The following is a 23,041-nucleotide window of genomic DNA, read 5'->3' on the forward strand; positions in this document are numbered from 1 at the left end:
CAAATCTCATTTCGCCTGTGCCACCGCAGCGGACTATTGCCAGAGGCTGCTTTATTGCGCATATTTTAGATAGTTCAAAAATGTTTAATGCAAACTAAACCACCAACTGTTTTGCTTAATTTCTGCAGCTTAAAGCTTTTTTCTTTTTTTTTTTTTTCAATTTAGACAAAATGTAAGCACATCAAATGCAGGCATCCAACTCCTGAACTACTTTTTAACACAATCAAACGAATTCTCATTTCAACTGTAAGATACAACATAAAAAGGCCAAATTAGACATCTCATTTTGGAATGCGAAGCTTCCCTTTTTAGCCCGTTTGCCATTAGGTACTTGTATTTCTGTATTTTCCTTCAGTAATTTACAATAAGTGTTTTCACTCTCATGGCTTTCCACTGTGTTGGCCCCAGCTTTCAGAGTGAATGAGCTGCATTGCGTCAGCAATAAATCTCTAATGAGGCTTGATGTAAACACCACAGTACAAACCACATAAATTCCTCACGCAACAGCTCATCATTTGCACCTTTAGCACACAGACCCAGCATAACCTCTGACCAGCAAATCAAATCTGCTCGCTCTCGGCTCATTGTACGAGATGTGTAATTACTGTGTGTTGCTTAAATACAGTACATTATTAATTTGTCTTTCCAGTCGCTCTATGGGGATAAAAAGGACTACTTCACTGTGTTGGTGGATGTGCAAACTGCCAGAGCTGCTATTTTTTGCTGCTTCCTTATGTCTGAGGTGAAGAATCTTGACTTCTTTGCATGGCAAGCTTTGCACTGTTTGGAGAGGCAGTGTGTTTTTTTTCCCCTCTGTTCCTAATAATCTATTCTGTTCAGCCAGCTGCATACGTTGACAAATGTTTCCAGCGTTAGGTATTTACCCGGTGAAAGGTAATAGATGCAAGGGTTTTAAAATGCCTGATGGAAGAAACAGCAAGCATACTGGGAAATAAAAAAACACAATAGGGAGCATTTGTCTCTTTGCAAAAAAAAAAAAAAAAAAAATAGGTGGAAAGGATCTTTCCAACAGACGTTTGCGATATAATGTCAGGGCAGATTTTTTTTAATATTTTTTTATTACCATACAAATAGAAAGAGAGTCGTTTTACAGGATATATCCAAAGGACATTCCTATTATTTGGATTACTGATGTTCTAAAATTTAATATTTTCTTTCCGTTTTTACATTTTATTGAAGAGGAATTGTAAAACTGGGTTCTTATTGTCACACACAGTTGCAGCCTGGCAATGAAATACGAAGCAACAAAACACGTGCAGTTTGTGTGCCTTCACTGGAGCTTAGATTAATAAAAAACCTCTCAGACTGAGAATGAGCTATTGCCGCCGAAGCTCAGTTAGTTTCCGTAATCTCTTGATTGTGTTTTGTCAATTATTTCAGTTGCATCTTATTCTTTCTGGTTTATATTTGTTTACCTTGTTCTTGGGAGCTAATGAAAGCTGTGTCGGTGCATTAATGAGCCTGCTCGTTTCTGCCAAACTCCCCTTCATTTTGCACACCTCTGCTTTTCTTTCTATCTGTCTGCATTTCCTCACTTGTTCTTGTTCTCGTTTCCCCCAGTGTCATGACACTCCTTTACAGCCTTATCTTATTTATTTCTGAATTATCACCTCGATTTATGACCACCATTCAGCCCCAGAGGAAGTTTTCAAAGTGGAGACCTGATGGGGGCCAGTAATAATCTTAGGGCTGGTACAACAAAACTGAAAGCCAATGTTGGGAATTTTATTAAATACAAGGGATGGGCATTTAAAGATGGTGTAGTATAAAACAACAAAAAAACTTACAGAAGCATAAAACAAATGGATACAAATAAATTAAGATTATTGTGCAATTTACTGAATCTTTTTGACTACTCAATTAAATTATTATTATTATTTTTTATCTTATGCATACCAGACTGTTCAGCCAAATTTTTGCATGGGGCATACGCTTCCCTCTTCCCCATTGTTCCTCCACTCTTTATTGTCCTGGTGTTCAATTCACATTATTTCAAATCAAACAATGGAGCTTGTTCAGCATCAAGATCTAATGCTGAACTGAATAAGAAAATATTTTTAAAATATGTGAAATAAAGTAGTGTTTCTTAAAAAAAAAAAGTTGTTTGGTTTCAAAATATTTCACATTGTAATTCCAAAGTAAATGCAACAAATATAAAATTATCCTTTATTCCCACCAAGTTGCAAACGCGACAGAGCTGAGTGTGAAAGAGTGTGTTGGTGCTGTATTCTCAGGCCGCTGGGATTAATGAATAACTCCAGTGAGAAACGCCTCTGTTCTTAGGCAGGACAAAATGACCACAGGCAGCAAAAAAAAAAAAAAAAAAAAAAAAATGTGGTGGTCAGTAACTCTGCCCGTGTTTCCCATGCATACATTATTATAGCAATAGTAGTGGTGGTGATTGAATTTCTGACCTTTTGTTGAAATGGAAAAGGAGGGAGGGTAGTGCATTTCAATTTTTGTTGTGTCATTCATGTCTTAAAATAACTACGGGGAGGAAAGATCATGGCTTGATTCAATTACAGTGCTGTGTAAAGGCTAAAGATGACTGTATTCTACATGAAACCTCACCTGTATTCCAGATTCAAACACTTTCAGTCGTGTTAAACAGGTTCAGTGAACAACTTTGCGCTTGCTCTCAAAGCCAATTTAGACTCTTGGAGTCTCAAGTTACAGTTTACTGAAAAAAAGAAAGCATTTTCATTGTAAGATGATTTGATACATAACATGATTAAAGAATTCAGTTACAAATATAAAAAGACGGAAAACCCAATTCTGGGCTTTTGATGCCACACACACAAGTTGGGAAACATGAAGTCATCTAACTATGGAAATTTGGTCAACAGCTCTGCCAATCAATAACAAAGTTCATATTAAAAATTGCTGACAGCAGTGGGAGAGAGTTCCCACTTTCATCTCCAGCGTAGCTCCACATATCTCTTCTCTTTGTTAATCTTCTGCAGGTTCCCATATCCTCAGTCACAGAATTAAAACCAGTAACATGTCTCACTCATCATCAACGTCACGGCTCTTCCTTGTTTAATCTTCTTTGCTTATTTCTGTAAAAATCCAAACTACAAAAATAAAATATTTCACTTAGTGAAAGTCAAACTGATGGGCCTCCACTTTCACCGTGAAGCCCACCCAGGATTCTCTGTCAACTAATTCACTGAATGAAAGCTGTCCGTGTTCACATCTTGGATTTTCAAAAGAACATCTCACGAAGACCAAAAAAGCTCAGAATAAACCATGTTATACTCTTTGTTCCTTTCTAAGTGATTCTTGATCATGAAATGATCAGTTCTCGATTGACTCTCATTGCTCATGGAATAGCTGGTAGCACTTAAAGCAGGCCTCTGCTGCCCCTTAGGGGTGAAAGACAAAAATAAGCTTTGGAGAAATAGCAGAAAATTCAACCTGAACGGTTGATTCATCATCAGTTCATTCCTTCTTTTGGAGATTTGCTTTGCTTGTTCGTTGGTTTGTTTTAGATAATCTACCATCTGAATTTCAGTTCACACACTTGATCCTATTCTTGTGTGTTTAAAGTGTGGAGAGGCCATTCTCACAGAACACCTGTTCTGTGTCGTAAATACTAAATTCCATCTCAAAAACAAGATTAAATGATCTGCCAGTAGACGAGAAAGTACATTTTTCATTTACTTTTTTTGTACTGAGACAAAAAAAAGTAAATGATTATTCTTCTAGATTATTCTAGAAGAATAATTCTTCTAGATTATTCTTCTTTTATTATTTCATATCACATTAATATAATTATTGTTTCTTTCTATATGCGTATTTGTTTATTTTGTCTTATTAGCTTACCGAAGGTGATTTCTCAATTACATGGATCAGGGAAAAAATAAGTGACTTATTATTATTATTATTATTATTATTATTATTATTATTATTATTATTATTATTATTATTATTATTATTATTATTATTATTATTATTGTTGTTGTTGTTTACCTTGTTTATTGTTTCATGGTTTCCTTCAAATTCAATTTCAAACTATATAGATATGTAAACAAGCTAATTGAGAATTGCACAAAATAATGCTTGAAATAAAGCTTGCTCAGAAATGCACTGTGTTCTTTTCATTTTTAACAATTAAACAATCTTAGAAAACCAAGATAAGTTTGTGTATTTGTTGAAGCCAAGCAGGAAATTTTGTAGCGGATGTGGCTCCTCACAGGTGAACAGGACTCACCCCGGTTTAGTTAAAAAATGTATGCCACCCGAGTCCGGGAAAAAAACAAACACTGTCAACTTTTTACAGCACATTTTTACAGTTTTTATAGTACAGTAAATTAGATGTAATTAATAATAAACAAACGTGGTAAGGTTAATTTATTTTGAATTGTCCAAAGCAGAATGAACTTTAAAAAGGCCAGCGTTTTATAATGATCATGTTATTCATCTCACCTTACTATTGATCAGTATATTTGAAAGGCAGAGCAGTTCTGATTATGGTCCAGCTAAGCTGCTGTTTTCATAAAGCCAAGTCAGACGACTCTGCAGGTTATCTGTTGGAGGAGACTGCATGAGCCTTTTTTCTGAACAAACTGTGTTCTTCCCTGTTGACATGAAGAGTGGGTGATTCTACTGGATTTTCAGTTGTATCAAGAAATAATTTATGAGACAGGTTACAAGAGATTAACCTCCAATTAGGTGCGAGGCTACAGTAATTTGAGTGACATGTCACAGACAGATTTGTCTCCTCGTATTTTGTAATGGGATAAGACGCCGAGGCCTTCTCTGCCATCTTCTCTGCCTTCTTTTAGGCAGAAATGGAAGGTCAAGAGGGAGTATTTGCAGTGTCATATGCATGGTGTTAAGTTCCTTTTTTGCGAGGATTAGTACATGCACTTAACCTTCAGTCCCATGCCACGGCCCCTTCCCCTTCGGGCTTCTGACCTGAGAAATATGTCTCCTCTTTTCTCTTCCTCTGGAACTTGTCAGCAGGACAATGTGGAAGGAAGGAAGAGATAAAGTTGCGAGGCTCTCCTTCTGTGCAGTGTTTATTTGCTGTGTCAAGAATTGAGAGATTACACCGTTTCTATGCAGCAAGGGAAGAATCTGGTCAAGCATTTCCTCGGGCTAAAGCCGTCATCTGAAGAGGCTGAGAAGGATTACTGACACCTGCATTAGGAGCAAAAATCCCAACTCAGGCCCATTTGCTGGGAGTATAGCGGCTGATCATCAATCATGTATTTAAAGTGTGGAGAAGCCGTTCAGAAGCTTTAGTTTGGGCTGGTAGACAGAAAACTGTGTACAGTATCAAGTTGCTTTTCCCTTCTTTTTTTTTTTTCTTTTTTTTGCCCGTTCCAATTCAGAAATTAAAGTGTTTTTTTTTTTCATTTCTTTCATTGTTTAGAATTTATTAAGTTTCTATACATTAAAATAGCTTAAAAAGTTTAAACTTTGTAATTCTTCAAAATATAGAATCATGAAAAAATATTTCCTTCAAACAATCCTTTAAAGCAAAAAAATAAATGAGGAAATGCTTTTTTCTAGATGGATCATATTTACATAATTGATCATAAAGTGCAGCATGCTTAATTAAGACTCCGACTCTTATTCGTTTTTACCCGTCCTCTGTGTTCAGCCTGCAGACAGCCAGTCACAGGCAGCGAGGATGGTAACACTAACCCTCGTGCTGTCAGCGGTGTGATTGATCATCAGCAGATAAACATCAGATTGGCAAAGAGAACAGGACAGACATTGATCCCCAGAGGAAGAGAGGACTTGTCACACATCACCATACACAAACCTCATGTGAAGCGTCTGTCAGAAGACAGAGACAACAGAGAACTGTACCTGTGTGACTAACATGGGAACCCAGAGACAGCTGTCAGCTGTTTTAGATGCAGACCGGTGACCAAAGAGTACAATTCTGTCTGATTCAACTTAGAAATGAATGTCCAAACTTCCCCCTTAACATCCTCCGAGTCTCTGAAGATGATGAGACAATAAGATTTAATCTATGCGGTGCCTTGCAAAAGTATTCACACTCCTCGAATGTTTCCAGATTCGGCCACAGCAGAACAATCAACTTTACTGGATTTCATTTAGGTTTTATGTGAGAGCAGTGCATATTTGTAAAGCGAAATAAAAATGGCCTGTGACTGTCAAAATGTCTTACAAGTGGAAATTTGAAAAGTTAGTCGTAATGTTTATATTCTCCACAGTTTATTCTGACAACCTGGCGCCTTCAGGTTATCAGATGTGTAGGTAATTTAATATGAGTAAAAATACAGTTGTTCTTTGAAGCCCTCGGAGGTTTGTTAGGCAATATTGGAGAACAAAGCATCAGGAAAACCAAGCAGGTCAGGGGAAACTTTGTGGAGAAGTTTAAAGGACTGTTAGACTATAGAAAAATAACTTAATCTTTGAAAATCTCACACAGCACTGGTCAACCTCAGAAAGAGGACTGCACATTCGCTCTTCTGTACAGACATTATGGTCCACCTGAACTGACACAATGGGAAAGATCTATAAAAGAAAGACACAGCACAACAGGCCCATAGCTACAACAGAGGAGCTACTGTAATCCACAGCTCAGGTGAGAAAGTCACTTGATGGTAACTATATTTATTAAAAAAAAAAAAAAAAAGTTGTTTTATGTTTCAAGACACAGTCAATATGGTGAAAAAGTCAGATTAGCTCCAAATTGAATTACTGTAGGAACGTGGACAAATATATGTAAAACTAGCACTGTGAGCACTCCACAACCTCTGTGACAAACGGTGGTAGCAGAATTAAGCTGTGGGCTTTTCTTCAGCAGCTACAGAGCAGCTAGTCAAATGAATGAGAAGAAGAAAACCTTCCAGGATTGCCCTGCAGAAGACCAGAGACTTGGACAGAGGGTCACAGCAGGTCAACGCCCCCAAGCCTACAGTGGACTGAAGACTTTAGCGAAACACTGTAACTGATTGAGGAGCCATCCCAAGTGAGACACAACGAGCAGATTTAGATGTCCTGAAGTTAACACCACCCTAAAACCATATTTTTACAGAGAATACATTTGAACTGAATTCATAATGATGTCTCACCTGGCTGGGTCCAAAATATATATTTTATTCTGTTTTGTAGCAACAGACCTCAGCAATGAAATGTTAAAGAAAAAAGGAAGGGGGCAAAGAAAATGAACTGAAGTGAATGGTTTTACTGAGAAAAAGAGGCCAACCTTGTGTCGACAGGAAGAAAAGCATTAGCACCCCTTTATGTCCGCATGCTACGCTGTCACTGTACTTTCCCTTTAATTAAAACAGTCACAAGTTTCATTGAGCGGCGATTCAAAGGGTGCCTACACCATAAAGCAGACACAACCCTGGAACCCCATCAAGTGTGTTTGTGTGTGTGTCCACATGTGCCATTTGAGAATCAGACTTGCAGCCACACAGGGACCAGGATGGAGGGAGTTTGAGCTGTAACGATTCCCATGGTCAGTGACTCAGAATGAGTGAAAACATGGCGATTAAGACAAAGAGGAAAGCACAGACATTTAGAAATACTGCATTCAAAGAAGATTTTTTGGGGGGTTTCTTGTTTGAATAAATGTAGAGTCCTGATGTTTGGTACGTTTCTGCCTATTTGGGATTTTTCTAAATGCTTCTACAAACGAAGTCTATATTTCAAAAGTTACCTTAGAGTTACACCATCTCCACTACAGCCTTGCATATAAACATCTACAATAGACTTGCATCTGGACAGTCATTTTTAACCTTCAGATCATAAGAATATTTAGGAGCTAAAGACCCAACAGCTTCCATGGTTAATCATTGATCATAGTGGGGCAATCCTTGCCAGTAACATTCCTATTGTCAATTTAAAAATTCTTCAATGGTTGCATGGCGCTGCATTACTATTATTCTAGCTCTCCCCTTGGTAAGTTATCTGGGTTTGTCTTAACAGGTGGGGATTCCTTTTTTGGGCCACTTTTTCCTTTTAGCCAGAGGAACAAAGAGCATGAATTATGCATGGAGTGTACATAATGGTTGAAATTGCTAATCATAGCTCATGTAACTTGAGAGGAGGTCGGTGAGACTGATCAACAAAAGGGAGCAGCAGAGACAACGCAGGATAAGCTAACAGTGAGGACTGCCCATAATGTGAGCTGAGATGGAGGTCCACATATTATTCAGGATAGAGGTGTACCGAAAGCAACATTATTTTCTTCTTATAAAACTAATTATAATAAGCTACAAATAATCCCATAGTGAAATGATAGAGAAGTAACTTTTTTTTTCATTACATTCCCAACATTTATATTGGAAAAAAAAATCTAAATGGATTTAAATTAAGCAGTTGAGTTCTGTGTAGCTCGGTAAACTTTACAGATTATTGTGTCGGCATTAGGACGGCTTTATCTGACAAAGCTGACATTCCCAGAGCGAGCTTTAATCCACAACTCTGACATCTCAAATAGACTTCTCTGATGGGGCTTTCACGTCAAGCACACATTCAACTGAACACTGTTATATGTTGTTGTCAACAAACATAACCTGACTGTGGACATGGCGTTTAACATATTTAGGAGTGGATGGATGGGCTATTAAAGCTAACCATCTGATACGTTATGTACAAAATGTCTGTCTCTGCAGAAGACGCTGCAGCCAAAGGTTGTGATGTTTGAGTTATATTGGTTATAGATCCTGGCTAATACCCCAAAAATATTTGGGAAATCATCATTATGTGTATTTGTTTGTAACACATGCATAGTTCTTAAAACAGAGCATTGTACATCAGTAATCTATGAGATTGTTGTAAAAGACAACTCAAAATCTATAGGTGGAATGTATTTTTGAAATTCTTGCAAATTAAGACTTTTGTTGTTTGTTTTGTATTGTTATAATTTCTTAGCTTCACTTTTTGCTGCCATTGCATAGAGTGACATTTTGTCTGTTTGTAAAGACACAAACAAACAAAAATAAATCACAAAATGAGTTATATTTGAAACTAGCTGAGACCAGCTTCACATTTGTAAATCTTTGAAGTCATTCAAAAACACATTAGAATCATTAAAATGCCCTCCAGTAAACATGTACCATTCCAACACCATTTCCCCTATTGGATGAAATCTGGGAACAAAGTCTTTGAGTAATACCTCACTATGCTATAAATAAAGACTGAAAACATTTGGAGACAATTGGAGTCAAGTTCTGTGATGTTTAACAAAATTTTGTAAAATTGAAAATTAAAAAAAAGAAGGAGAGAAACAGCTTGGTTGTTTTCAAATTTGCTTTTGTTAAAGTTGTCAGACTTTTGTCTTTTTTTTAGTTTAACTAAATTCTCATTTAAAACTGAAACATATAGTTATCCTGTTTTGTAATTCACTCAGGTTTTGTTGTGTGTATATTCTGGACAACTACAATGGCAGGTGTAATTATGAAATTTAAAATACAGAGTACAGAAACAGTTCCTCACTTAGGATATCCACTAACATATTAGTATTGAACACATTGTACACATTTTTGTCTGTTTTGCAAAAGGAACTGTTTGGCAGTGAGCCTTTGCAGTGTTTCTAGCCAGTCGTCTCTGTCACAATGATGGAGTGTCTGTCTGATGGGAGCTGTGATTTCCCTGACCCCATTGTATTCAAACAACATGGGCTCCTCACACAGGAAGAGCAGCTGAAACAATGGTGCAGGTGAGTCTGGAACAATTTCCCCTGAAGGGTTCTCCACCTGTCATTTAAAAAGAGAGAGAGAGAGAGAGATGTTTGTGTGTTGAGGCTGGTGCTTTTAAATGAATCCAAAACTGAGTGATGTCATTTCTGACTTCTAGCCTGCATGAAAGCGACTCGTTTGGGCCTTGCATATCAAGAGACTGTACATTTAACCCCCCATAATACCTTGCAAAAGAGCTCAAGTTCAATTGAATAGAACGGTAACACATTTTCAAGTTTGCCTGAAACTATTAGTTTGACTTTAAAGTTGGTATTTACTGGGCCATTTTAATGCATGATTATGATTTTGATCTACACCATGCCATGGTCGCTCTGGGTGTGTGTTAAGGGTTCTTGTCCTGCTGGAAGATCAACCTTTACTCCAGTCTTTTGCAGCCTCTAGCAGGTTTTCTCCAGGACTGACCTGCATTTAACGCAACCATATTTTGCGTGAACTCTAATTCCCTCTTGCTGCTGAAGAAAAGCAAACCCACAGCATGACGATGTAACCATCATGTCCACACTGGGGATGGCGTTTTGGGTGATCTGCAGTGTTGGTTTTTCACCAACCATTGCATTCTACATTTAGGCCAAAATGTTCAGCTTTGGTTTCATTTGACCAAAGCAAGTTTTTTTTTTCTTTTGCTGTTTCCCCAACATGCTTGATGTCTTTCAGCTTTCCTTCAACATCCGTTTTCTTTCACCACACTGCCATCAAGGCCAGACATGTGGAGAGCATGACTAATAGTTTTCCTGTCAACAGATTATCCCACCTGAGCGCTGGCTGGCTTTTTCATTTAAAATCATATAAAATGTTTCCTAATCGTTTGTTCAGCTTTCTTTCAGAAAAGCTGAGATTGTAATGTTACAAAACATAAAATTCAAGTGTTTTGAGTACTTTTGCAAGACACCATGTGTTTTAAATTAGCACTCTCTTTCCTCTCCCAATTTTTGTCCACTTGAAAATGGAAAACATCGACATTTGAAAACAAGATGTAAATGGTCAAAACATAATGTTGAGTCTTTAGACCAAATAACAAGACACAGTGTACATCAAGGACAAATCAAGATGTAAGTGAGCTTTGTGCTCCGTGCAAACATACTGCGTCATATTTACACATAAAAAGGCGCATGGAGGAAACAACAAATCTTATTAATATTTAAGCATCTGCTGCCCTCTACAGGACTCAAGTGAGATAACTGTAGCGTAGCAACAGCTTTGCATTTCGTCTTTCAAATATCAGAAACGTGTTTTGAAGATCATTGTAAACCTTCATGAACACCCATGAAACTTCATGGTTTCAGATTTAAATCATGTTAAATCACATGCAGCCTGGCTGAACATGCCGACTGACACAACTAATAGAAGCACAAACAAGGACTCATTGATCATCTGAGCCATATGAGGGCGCTCAGTGTTCCACACCATCCACAGGATTTATTTACCTTCTGACAGGCACGAACAAAGAGTAAATTTAGTGTGCAATGAAAGAGGTACCAAGAGTGTGTGTTTGTCTTTAAAAGGGGAGTGGAAAGCTGAAGTAGAGCATCGTGATGGTGTGACTGGAAAGTGACTGTCATCATCCCAAAGAGCACGAGGCAGAAAAAAATACCTTGTTGATACAGCAACACAATGAAAAAATTCAGTTTTTTTTTTGTTATTCAGAACATTTTTTAATTGACCTTAGTTCGGGTCATACATAAGGGTTTTAGAGAAGACGTTTACGAAAGGCAGAACATGAATTGAAGCCACAGAAGCTGAACAAGGGAGGGTGGGTTTCCTGTTTTCTCAGCTCTTTTTCCTCTCCCTTCTGGAGCACAAGCAGCATCATTGAATCCATGTGTGTTTAAAGCACACTGTGCATCTAAATGTCATAGTGTGCCCAAAGCCAGTGTCACTCAGTGCAAAGAAAGCTGAATGTTGTAAATAATGCTTGAAAATCATCTGAAAAAAGGTTTTTTTTGTTTTTTTTGTAAATACTGAGATGACTGTGGACAAATTTACATATATATGAAACATATTTACTCCTTAAAGATTCCTACCATTGTTTTTTTTTTTTTTTCAGATCATAAAACTAATCTTAACATCAGATGAGAGAAAACCTGAATAATTAACAATATTGAACGAAAAATGCTGAACAAACTTACCCGGTCTTGTGTGAAAAAAAATCTGTGATTAACTGTGATTGATTCAATTTCGCTTACTGATTATTGGCACAAAAGTAAAAATGAGACTTCACTTAAATATAACCCGACTGACAACCAGACGCTCACTTAAATATCACACAAAGTAACACCTCATACCCCAATGCAAAGAAATTCTAGTTATTTAGTGATATCTGTCCGTCAGATCCTTGAAAACTTCTTCTATTTCCAAAGTGCCCAAAAAATATGCCAGAAAATTTTAAGGAATAAATTTCACATGACATTGCTGGAGAATTATCGTGATGGTTTGGATTTGCTTAAATGTTTAATCAAGTAAAATAAAATGAAACAAGACTCTCAAACTCATGTTAGTGTTCCCTTAAATTGATCGACTTAGCAAATGACTTATGTTGCCCTGGTGAAAATGAATTTGCTTTAATTTTTATCATAATATTTTAAAATCTTTTGAAAAAAATCAAGATCTTAGTGTTGTGTAATGTGAAATCTGGGGATAGGTTTTATGATAAAACCAGTCTGACACATTTAGGACACATCCAATACAAATCTGCTGCTGTCCACTACTTTTGATTTTATCCTATTTGCCCACAGGCAGTGGCAGAGAAAAAACTAAATATTGAGTGATACTGAAATTAGGCTGATATATCTGTCAATCCCTACTGAAAACAACCCTTTACCTTAGGTGTATAACAAACTCAGACACACTGACAACTGGTCGCAAATTTAACAATATCTTTGTTTTTGTTGTTGTTGGCTATTCTCTGCACAGATATGACAAAAATTTATTTACATTATCCCCCTTAACTTTTATCTCAAACTTTTTGTTTTGTGTGTTAATGTCAGAAGAGGATCCCAACAGTTTCCGTTTAGCTGGGCAGCTACGGAGTCATGTTTCTAGCCCTTATTAAATAGCAACACTTATAAAGAAAAGAGATGTGCTTGTAGTTATTTGTTGTTTTCTCAATTTAGCAATTTTTACTGGCCCAAAAGCAACTTAAACATTAAAATCTGTGAATGTATTACAGTGGTTATCACATGTAATATAGCCGTAATAGTTGAATAATTAATGTATGAATATCTTCTTTGATACTGACAATCTTTCTCCATAAACAACTTTCTTAAACTCGATTTTTAGTCTCAAAAAAGGAAAACCTATATAATGCCTTACTTGATGTATACTTAGCTGGAGTTATGACATTTTTCTTCCTTAACAAGATTTAAAACACATAATTAAAGGCTGAAATTTGCTTTTGGGCTGGAAGCCGTTTTTGTGACATGCATAAATGGGATCCTGCCATACCCTCATGATTCTGCATGTTTTAATCACAACTTCACTTTAGATCTTTACTCTCACCTCATACATTTCAACTCACTTTCAAACCATGGCAGCTCCCACTTGTGGTAAACAAACTTATCACTGTAACAACTTGCTACGACAAGCAGTTTCAATAAATATCTTCAAAGAACTTTAGATATTTTTAAGCTTTAAAACTGTTGCGATGGCCACCACATGGCTCAGAGGTAGAGCAGGCGCACCATATACAGTCATCAATGCAGATGTCCCTGGTTAGATTCCCGAAAAGGAAACTACTGCCAAAAAAAAAACAAAAAAAAAACACTACTTGTGCTGATACAGAAACATCTTAAGCAGAATGATCTCCTTGACCAGCAGCTGTCGTAACTCCAAAGTGCTTTGCAGCAGCTGGGACGTTAACGACGAGGAATGTGGAGCTGAATGGGTTCCCTGTCTCAGCGTAATTCACACACTGCCAAATGGGGATCGCAGGCAACATTTAAACAATTCTACATTCGTCCTCATTTGATCAATGCAGGCCTCATCCACTGTGCATTTAAAGACTTTTATATGACACAAAGTCAGAAGTTCTGTTATGAAATGCTACATTGTGCAATAATATGTGGATATTTTTCTCTTCTCTGGTCTGGACTGCAAACAGATTTGCAAACAGTTATAAAAATATAGCACGGCTAAGCCACTTCCAAGTATAGGCAGTAAATATAAGTAGGATCACACCATTTTGTCATACTGCGACAACAAACTTCAGATTATTTTTTTATACAACAGATCAACACAGCAGCACACAGGCCAGAGATAAAGTTGTGGGGAATTATAGGGTTAGGTTATGAGAAAACATCCCTTAATGGGGGCTGAATCTGATTTCACAGCACATTTTTATTATCACTCAAAACCCTAATAAAATAATTTGAAATTTGTGGCTGTTAGATGGCAAAATGTGAAAATGTTCAAGGGGTATGAACAGTCTTATGAATATAACAAATAAATGTAGCATTCTCTGAACAGTAGCTCATCATGTGTGACAGAATATTTCTCAAATAGGAAAACATTTCTTCATTGGTACAAACCGCTCACATTGAAAAGGAATTTAATCATCATTTCAGCAGAATAATATTTGCACTTGTGTGATACAGCTCTAATAAATTAGGTGTAATCTATTACTATGCATCTAGGTTCATCTGTAAACAATAAATATGGCAGCAAAAAAGGATAGGCAGTAGTCCAATGCAATGAAAACCAACCCTAGAAAATGATACTCCATCCTCGTCACTTCTAGTGATCACGCAAATAAATATACAAAAAAAAATCTAACAACTTAAAGCAAACATTCAGCAAAAAAATAGGTCCAGGTATAGAAAATGAGAATTAAACTGTTGAGAAATTTTGTAGAAAATGTAAGGCTCGTTAAATATGATGATAACGGAGGAAAACAGGTTTTGCATGAGAGGCTGATTGGTATTAGGTTGGAGTTAGAATGAATCCTGTGTGCATAACCTGAGACAAAATGTGAAAGGCTGGAATTTGGATAAATCAAACAAATATTTGTGTGTTCTTAAGTAAAAAAAAAAAAAAGTGTCATTTTAACAGTCCGCATACGAAACCTGAAATACTTACTTTTGGATTTCAGAAAAGAAGATATAAACTGAGACTTGTTACAGAAAAAAAATATATATTATGGATTATATTAACCCCAAACGAAACTCCCAACAACACTGACAGTTTTAAAGTCAGGTATTTGTGTATCCTTGGCAACCTGGTATGTTAAAGTATTGATTTTAGATTTTTTTTTAGGTGAAAATAATCTGCTCTATATGAATCTCTACAGCAAACGCCTTTCCTTAAGCAGCGTGGCAGCATTCTGGGGTCTCAGCCAAGCTGAACACAAAGATGTCATTGAATCATAGCCACAGTAGTTACCTTTATACAACACCACCTGTGTTTTACAGAGAGATATGGTCTGAGGCATGCACACACATATAGCATTCTGCAAAAAAACACCCCCACATATATTTCTGAAGATTGAATAAATGTTGGTTCTAAATTTTCGTGAAAAATATGATGACCTTAATTTTGCCAGCAAATACAAACCAAACTTAGATAGACAAAATTTCTCAAAGAGCTCATAATGTAGTTTAACAGCTTAATCTCTTGTTTAGGCAGCATGGTGACAAAAATAACATGTTATTAGAAAAGAGGCTTCAACTAAAGCCTCTCATTCACCAGGAGGTAGGAAAACTTTGGCTGGTGCGAGGAAAATAACACTGAACTACTGAAAAGCCATCTGAGGTAAGTGATGTTTCATAGTGTTTCCTATAAACATAATACATGATTATATTTTGTCATTTATAGATCAAGTTCACATGTATTTTCATAAATTACTGCAAAACCCTTAAAAGTAACATTTTTAAAGTTCTGAGTATTATCATATACATACACCTGGGAGCATACTGTATGAATCCTCCTCATAGACGCAAGGAACTGCTGTTTCACTTTACCTGAGTAAGATTTCTAAACTACTAAAACACGCCCCATCTGATCAAATGAGACCTTAGCTGTCTACTCTAGTTTTAATTATAATATTAGTAAATATTTGTGAATATATGATGAATGTCCCAATCTGATTCTAAATATCAATAATCAGGATAGGAGCCCGAGACTGAACTCTGATAGACATATTGATGTAATTTTATGTCAGTTGCACCCCCAGCAAAATGTGCAGATGTGTTTGCATGGGTTCATTTTTAAACATTTTTGTCTGTTTTGTATTGCCTGCAAAATTGTTGTACATTATACATTAATCTGTCCAGCAAATTAATTTGTTAAATGTTTTACAATTATATTAACGATTAAAGAGAAGCTGAGTTGGCTGCAGTGGCTCTCCGTCTGTGTCATTATGGGCCATGTTTATGAAGGATGTCGGTTTGTATGTTTTAATTTCAAACAAAACGCAGTTCACTGGAACTGCACAAAATTATTATCCTCAAGCCATATAATAAAAAAAACAGAGGAATCATGTTAAGATAATCTTATCGCTACAGAAAGGATGTCAGCATAAAAACATTATCATCAGAAGCAAGATTTCAATTTATCGAATTATGTTAGATTTTTAAAAACATGAGATGAAAGCTACTAGATAAAACTATTTCAAAAACATTGAAGCAATTTTCCAATTTAAGCCTTTGTTCAGGTTGCTGTAGGATCCAGAACATTTGTGGTACATGAGTTAAGTTAAACACAATCATTTCAATGGATTGTTTACATTCACTTTGAAAGGGGAGTTGACAGTCATTTATGCTGATTTTATTAAAAGTAATGACGCTTCAGATTGGGACCCTGTAGTGGCAATTGACTACTTAGATTGGTATTTGTGACATCCTAGCAATGTAAGGATGTCCCAGCCACAGTTGCCAGTATTTTACTGTAAATTAGTTGTTGGGGTTTTTTTGTTGTTTTTTTACAGTGTACTGCAGAGGCTATTCCAATATTATCACACTTTTGTTTATCTCTGAAAATGTTATCATCTTAACCTAAAACCATATATCCCATACAGTGACCACTAAAAAATGCTGACTTATCTGATATTTGACTAAAAAAATACCATGCCACAAAGCTTGAGAAACTGGCATCTGAGTGAATACAGCGTGCATATAAAGTATTCCCTTCAAATTGTTGGTAAGATTAGGCACATGGTTAACATGGTGCTTGGTGTTTTGGTTTATATGTATGTATTTGTTATATATTTTTTTTATTGGAGCTGTGCAAAATTTTTTCAATCCTGACCAGCTTCTTTCTACATGTAGCTTGAATGTTCTCCTTATGAATGTACAGGTTCTCCCTAGTTTCCTCTCAGAGGACAAAGCCATGCAAACTAAGTTGTTTGGTCTCAAGAATTGCCTTTCAGGTATGAGTTTCTCTGTGAACGATATTGTTTGTCTCTGTCTTCCTGTGATGAACTGCCAAGCTTTGCAGGATGCACCCCCACCTCATTCCATGTACCAGTCTTTGTAGAAACTCCACTTGATTATGAAAATTGTTTATCCTCAAGCAAACTGGTGGACTTATTACTCAGTGTCTTTTCATCATCCACAAATCTGTACCCAAACAGCTTCATGGCGGGACCGCACACCTTCTGCACAACCTGAACCAGCGTAAAGGGAATGCTAGTCCTCCATTTCTCCGCCTGCTCCGAAGAGTTCTTCTGTGTGGAATATATTCCGCTGGCTTCCTCTGTAGTCTGTGTGTTCCTGAGGATCCACTCCCTTGCTCGGGAGCTGAAAGGTATCCCTGCAAACTTGTACATCTCCTCGGCCTTCTGCATTGGGTACCGAGCAATATCCTCATAACGCACCAACATGTAGCGTCCCTTTAGCCATTGGGGCTTGCTAAGTCCCAATTCTGCAGATGTCATAACTTGATCACAGTTTCCTTTTAGCCTCTTCACCTCCTCGTCGTTTTCAGGCACCTGTCCGTCCTGCGCCCAGGCTTTCCATGTCTGGTATTTTGAGGGAAAGGCCACCATGCGTGAAACTAAGATGGCCCGTGGATCTCGAACCAGCTGGATAATGGCGACGTTCAGGTGGGGGTCCTCCACCAAGGGCTGCAGTGTGTCCAACTGTCGCACACGGACAGCCTTGATGGCATGGTGTTGCTTGGAGAGGCAGGACTCAGATGCGAGAGTCAAGTTCAGTGGTCCACACTGGCGAATCTTGCAGTGATACCTAAAACAATACATACTTTCATCAGACAAATGTGTTTCAGAGAGTTGGTTCTGAGTTTTTACAGGCCATTTAAGCCATAAAAAAGAAATTTACTAAATGTAACCAAAAAGTGTTTGTTAGTTTAAGACCATCTTGAAAGAATAAGTTCAAGGAAAGTATTGCTTTTGTAAAGCACTGTAAATAGATTGATCCATCCATCCATCCACAGTGCAGCCTATAAGATTACTAGAACCTTTGTAAAATTCAATTTAAAAAGAGGCATTAACAACACAAAATATTTCAGATCCCTTGTTCTCCCATTCTGTAGCTTCAAAGTTGGTTTGGTAGTATTTGGACAGTACCTCTCAAAAACATCTTTGAGCACGGGAGTACAAACAGGTTCTTCGCAGAGAGCTAAACTTGACTCTCTGCGGAAAAGATCAGGGGTGACGTGGTTCTGCGGTGATGGAGAGATGAACTTTTCAAGGGGAGAGAAATCACAGAGGAACAGCGCCTGGAGGACGTCCCCGTAGATTCCTGGCAAAGCCGTCGAATTGTTCACCTCTGCTGCTGTGGCCAACAGGCGCTCAACGTGCCACAGAGGCTCAAACAAATAAAACATGGTCTCTCCGTGTTGATTGAAAAACTCCCCCACGAACGATGATCCTGTCCGTGTGCTAGCCATGAGCAACACATGCTTGCGACCACTGCTGCTTCTTTTTACATTTATGTCGCCCGTTTCATCCACTTCGTTCTTTTCTGGGAGATTTGTTTGGTTGTTTTTTGAGGCGGGTTGTTGGCCGAGCAGCACTTTTAGAACATCCACATAATCTTTGGACTCTGTATTGTTGTCATTCTGAGGAGTCTTTGGAGTTTGCTGTGGTATCTGCCTCTGGATCAGCTTATCCGAGACCCTGGTAAAGAAAATAGTTAATTGAGCATGAAATATTAAAATTTATGAAACATTATTTGTCTCAATATAACCACAAACGTCCATGTAATTTAATTTTTAATAGGAATTTAGTCGGATAAACCAACAACCAATGCAAAGCAGTAAGAAGTAACGCATGACCCTAGACAGTTAGCTTCTGATAAATACTCTCCTTGCCACACTTATCAGTTTAGCCCCATGATGATAGTTGTGGTTGTTTCTCTTAAATGAATCATCAGATAACAGCTACTTTGGAGTTGCACCCATCAATCAGCCGAAGATGAAGATTAAGCAATTTTCCCTTCATCAACTTCCATTGGTGATTAGTTGTTCGATTACTGAAAAATTGTTTTCTCCAATTCATTAAATGCATCAAAACTAAGAACCTCCATCTTTTATTGCATGTTTCTTTATGCATTTTTTAGAATTTAGTAAAACTCAGTTAAAGTTAGAGGCATGTTCTTGAACCAATAAGGACAGTCTTCTCGGAATCAGCCAAAAGCTAAATTGACAGCAAAGATATCAAAACAGTTAAGATTTGTAAGAGCTAGTAAAAACCTGATTTCTGCATCTCTAAACTTTCTACATGTAATTAAACACAAAGTTCAACAATGGGGTGTTGACAACATAAGTGGCAGATCAACAGCAAACCTGAAAAATCCAGACTTTTCAAAACTGCGGCAACCCTGACAAATGGCTTTTTCAGCATGCGATGCTGCAGTGTGTAGTAAGAATTACAAAAGAGTAAAAATATATTTTAACTTCCAGGCCAGATTTGAATGGGTTAAGTAATACTCAGCAGTCACTGGACCCTGATAGTGTGGTATGCTGGTATGCAGACATGGCTGCACAACCCAGCAGGAGTTATAAAAAGGGGGGTAGATTCAGATCTAAGAGCTAGGTACTAACTTTTATATAAAAAAAAAAGTTTAAATTTTTCTAGCATGGAATATTAGAGATGACAAATACCAACCAGCACTGTTATCAAACCAGGTAGGCCTTACAAAAATAACAAATAATGGTTTCATTTTAAAAAAAAAGTAGTTGACACAATGCAATAAAGGAGGATATCATTCATAGAATCACAGGGATAAACATTGCAGTGTTTTAGTTTACAGTAATTTCATAATAATGGTGAAAATAATTTGAATCTTTACTGAGATCTGCACATTTGACACCACTGTACTTTGTGTGTAGATATTCTGGTTGTAATGTAATAGGATTCTGACAAAATTACTATCTTGCAGATATCTAAGGGATGTGTACGTGTACAAACATGTGATTTACCGCCACAGTTCAGACGATTGAGAAATAAGGCACACCTGTTTTCTGTTTCGGTCACAGTTTCTTGGTTTGAGGAGGATATTAAATTCTCACGCACATGGCACTTCTAACTGATGGCATCGTGTGCAGATTTCACAGAGGCCCTGATGCATTTAGATTTATGTAGAAAACTTAAGCTTTATCTGCTTAAAGACAACGTAAAACAGTCCAATAATGTGGAAACAAGAGAAGCTGTGGTTGATGGTTACAAAATGTCAAAAGGAAAAGATATGAAGGGGGAGAAATGGGCCTTTTATTAATGAAGGTAAAAACTCAAAATGACTTTTTGGAGAAGTAAAAATGGAATTGTATTTTTTATCTTACTAGACTCAACCATTTTTCTTGAAATTATGAAATTGCAGTAGGTTGTTGATTTTTTTTTTTTTTACCTTGATAGGATATTGCTTTCTTTTTCGATGATGACCAGGGCCACAATGCAGATGAAGATGACTGCATACTTAGTCCTCATTCTTGAGTCCTGGTTTTGGAACTGGAGCTCGAGAGTCTAGTCCTTGTTTTGGTTGTAGGCCGTCATGTAGCGACTAGTGATTCATTCTGCAACATATTGAAGATATGCTCATTAATCGGACAAAGATCATAACTGTCTTATATTCCCTTGATCTGTTTTGATTAGTAATTAACAGACTAAATGCAAAAAAAAGAAAATCTTTTTTTTAAATTCAATAAATGCACTAAGAAATCCAAGCATTTATGGTTTATGTTTATATTAACTGACAAACATTTGGGACATACTACTGGTTTTATAATCTTATTAAACTGTCTGATACTGCAATGTGCCATATTTCAATCATATGATTGTTTTTTTATTAGTGTACATTTGATTTACTGTGTATTTCTAGAATTTAATTGAAAACATGCTTCTTGAAATCGGATTTGTTGTGAATTGGTGCACTATGCATAAGCTGAATTTAATAACTGCAAAATGGCATCTTTTGCTCCAAATCCATTGCATCGTTCCAATGAATACCTATACTATGTTTCTTTTCTGTGAAAAATGGTCTAAAATGTCTAGGTAGTTACCTCCAACATTTTTTAAGTAAAGACTAAACCCAGGCTGTAATAAAGACATGACTCAACAACCTTGCAGGTAGTTGATTTTGTTCAAATCTTGAAGAACCAGTTGTTTTGAATAATGTTCCCACGGTTGAGAAATGTTATCTTCTGACAGGAAAATTATGCCCTGAATCTAAAAGTAGTCCAACCTTTGTAGTAAATCATTTCTATTGCCGTATAAAAACATATTGACAGACTTAGTCCTGCCAAGACAGCTAATAAGACACCCACAATTTTCCAGTAGTTTCTTAGTAGCTGAGAGGTCTTTAACTCTGTTACCCAATATCCCTAAATGAGTTAACCTCAGCCGTCAGAGTGCCGGTGAAACGTTTGAGCAGACACTTCTACATGAGTCACTGGAGTGCATCTGAGTATCTGTTCAAGCAGAAACGCGTATTACTGTTTCTTCTCTCTCTACAAATTGCATCAATGGCTGCCTTCTGAGCTGCTGTCAATTATCATTTCTGAAAGCTTTCAGTTCAAAGGGTTTTTGAAGACTTTGAGTGACTGTTTCAAATTGTATACATGAAATAAAGAATGTGATTTTATTTAAAACCTCTTGATTCATTTTGGATGTTATGGCACTGCTATATTGACCAGCAACCACCATGTGAATGTGGCGTCTGTGTTGCTCAATATCATGCAGTCGTCGAGGGGGAGGGGGCGTCCGCTATGTAAATGCGGGTTGATGACTGACTACTTTTTATACGGTGCTGTCTGGGAAGAAAAAAAAAAAAAAAAAAAGAAAAGATTAAAACTGAATCTAGTTTAGTCTATGTGAAATACTGGTTTGTTGTAAAAAAAAAAAAAAATCCTTCTGCTTTCCCTTAACCATATCTGTATTCAGTACATTAAGATGAGTATACATTCCACTCATGACTGCTACAGAAGAAGTAGAAGTTATGCAGGTTTTATCAATATTTAACATCTCAAACGCTTGATATGCGAACTATTTTTTATTACAAGCTTTCCGTCCCAGGCTGTCGCGCTTCGTGTTTTATTTTCGACCAGCTCTCTCATTCATTTCCTGTCAGAAAAAAAAAAAAAAAACACACACACAAGGGACTTTTTTTTTCTCTTTCTGTTTTTTTAGGTAGCGCATTTAACAAACCTTCAGTAGTGCTGTCCGCGGCAGTCGAGTAACACGTCACTGGTCCTGCGCAAATTCCCGTCTCCTCGACGCATCCTGCAGCTTTGTCTTCTCTGTGGCGGACACACTGCCTCATTGTACTGCATGTGTTGGTGGGACGCGGGCTGCTCTCCTCTGCCGGATGCAGAGCGTCGGCACCGACAAGAATCTACCACCAGGCCAAATAAAGAGAGAGGAAGGTGGAGCGATGAAGCCAAAAATACCTCTGATTTTCACCTGAAGTATTAGGCAAAACGCGGCAATGCCTCCGAGAGCTTGCTTGCACATTTATGTGTCTAGAAATATATTTAAATAATCATTTTAATTTCTAAACGTAAAGAATCGTAGAGCCGAAATCAGATTTTTACTTACGCTGTATAAAAGCACGTGACTTTTATTTCACTGCCTTGTCGAACTAAATTTTGGGTATGTTTAGAATTGCCTATAAATTATAAAATACAGCACAATGGATGAAAGAATAGTGAACTTACCTAATTTATTCTTGAGTATGTTTCTTTTTTTCCTGGCCAAAGAAAATGTTAAAAATACTTTTTTCCCCTAACTTCTGAGGAGTCAAATGGTGAGGTTCCTCCCTGTGAAGAGGTCTGTAGAAAAGGGTGTCAAACTTCCCCCCCAGAAAATCATGTGACAAATTTAAATACTGCTCTTGCTTCTCTTGGGGTCTCATCTCTCTTTCAGTGCACTACATTGTAAA

At 37.1% G+C, this 23,041-nt stretch overlaps 1 protein-coding gene across 2 annotated transcripts; it reads right to left on the minus strand.

Moving 5' to 3' along the window:
- Positions 1–11,739: 11,739 nt before the first annotated feature.
- chst3a (carbohydrate (chondroitin 6) sulfotransferase 3a) lies at positions 11,740–22,539 on the minus strand. Of its 2 annotated transcripts, XM_014969151.2 has the most exons (4): positions 22,309–22,539; positions 20,513–20,678; positions 18,232–18,783; positions 11,740–17,890 (listed from the first exon to the last, which is right to left on the minus strand). In XM_014969151.2, the coding sequence occupies exons 2-4, from the start codon at positions 20,590–20,592 to the stop codon at positions 17,194–17,196; spliced, it is 1,329 nt and encodes a 442-aa protein (XP_014824637.1). In that variant the 5' UTR covers positions 20,593–20,678; positions 22,309–22,539; the 3' UTR covers positions 11,740–17,193. The 2 variants fall into 2 exon arrangements, with proteins under 2 accessions (XP_014824637.1, XP_087869240.1); XM_088013114.1 differs by lacking the exon at positions 22,309–22,539 and having other exon boundaries at positions 20,513–20,964.
- Positions 22,540–23,041: the final 502 nt, after the last annotated feature.

The sequence above is a fragment of the Poecilia mexicana genome, unplaced genomic scaffold (assembly GCF_051168715.1).
Source record: "Poecilia mexicana isolate PSO_F unplaced genomic scaffold, ASM5116871v1 scaffold_15, whole genome shotgun sequence".
NCBI classification, from domain to species: Eukaryota; Metazoa; Chordata; class Actinopteri; order Cyprinodontiformes; family Poeciliidae; genus Poecilia; species Poecilia mexicana.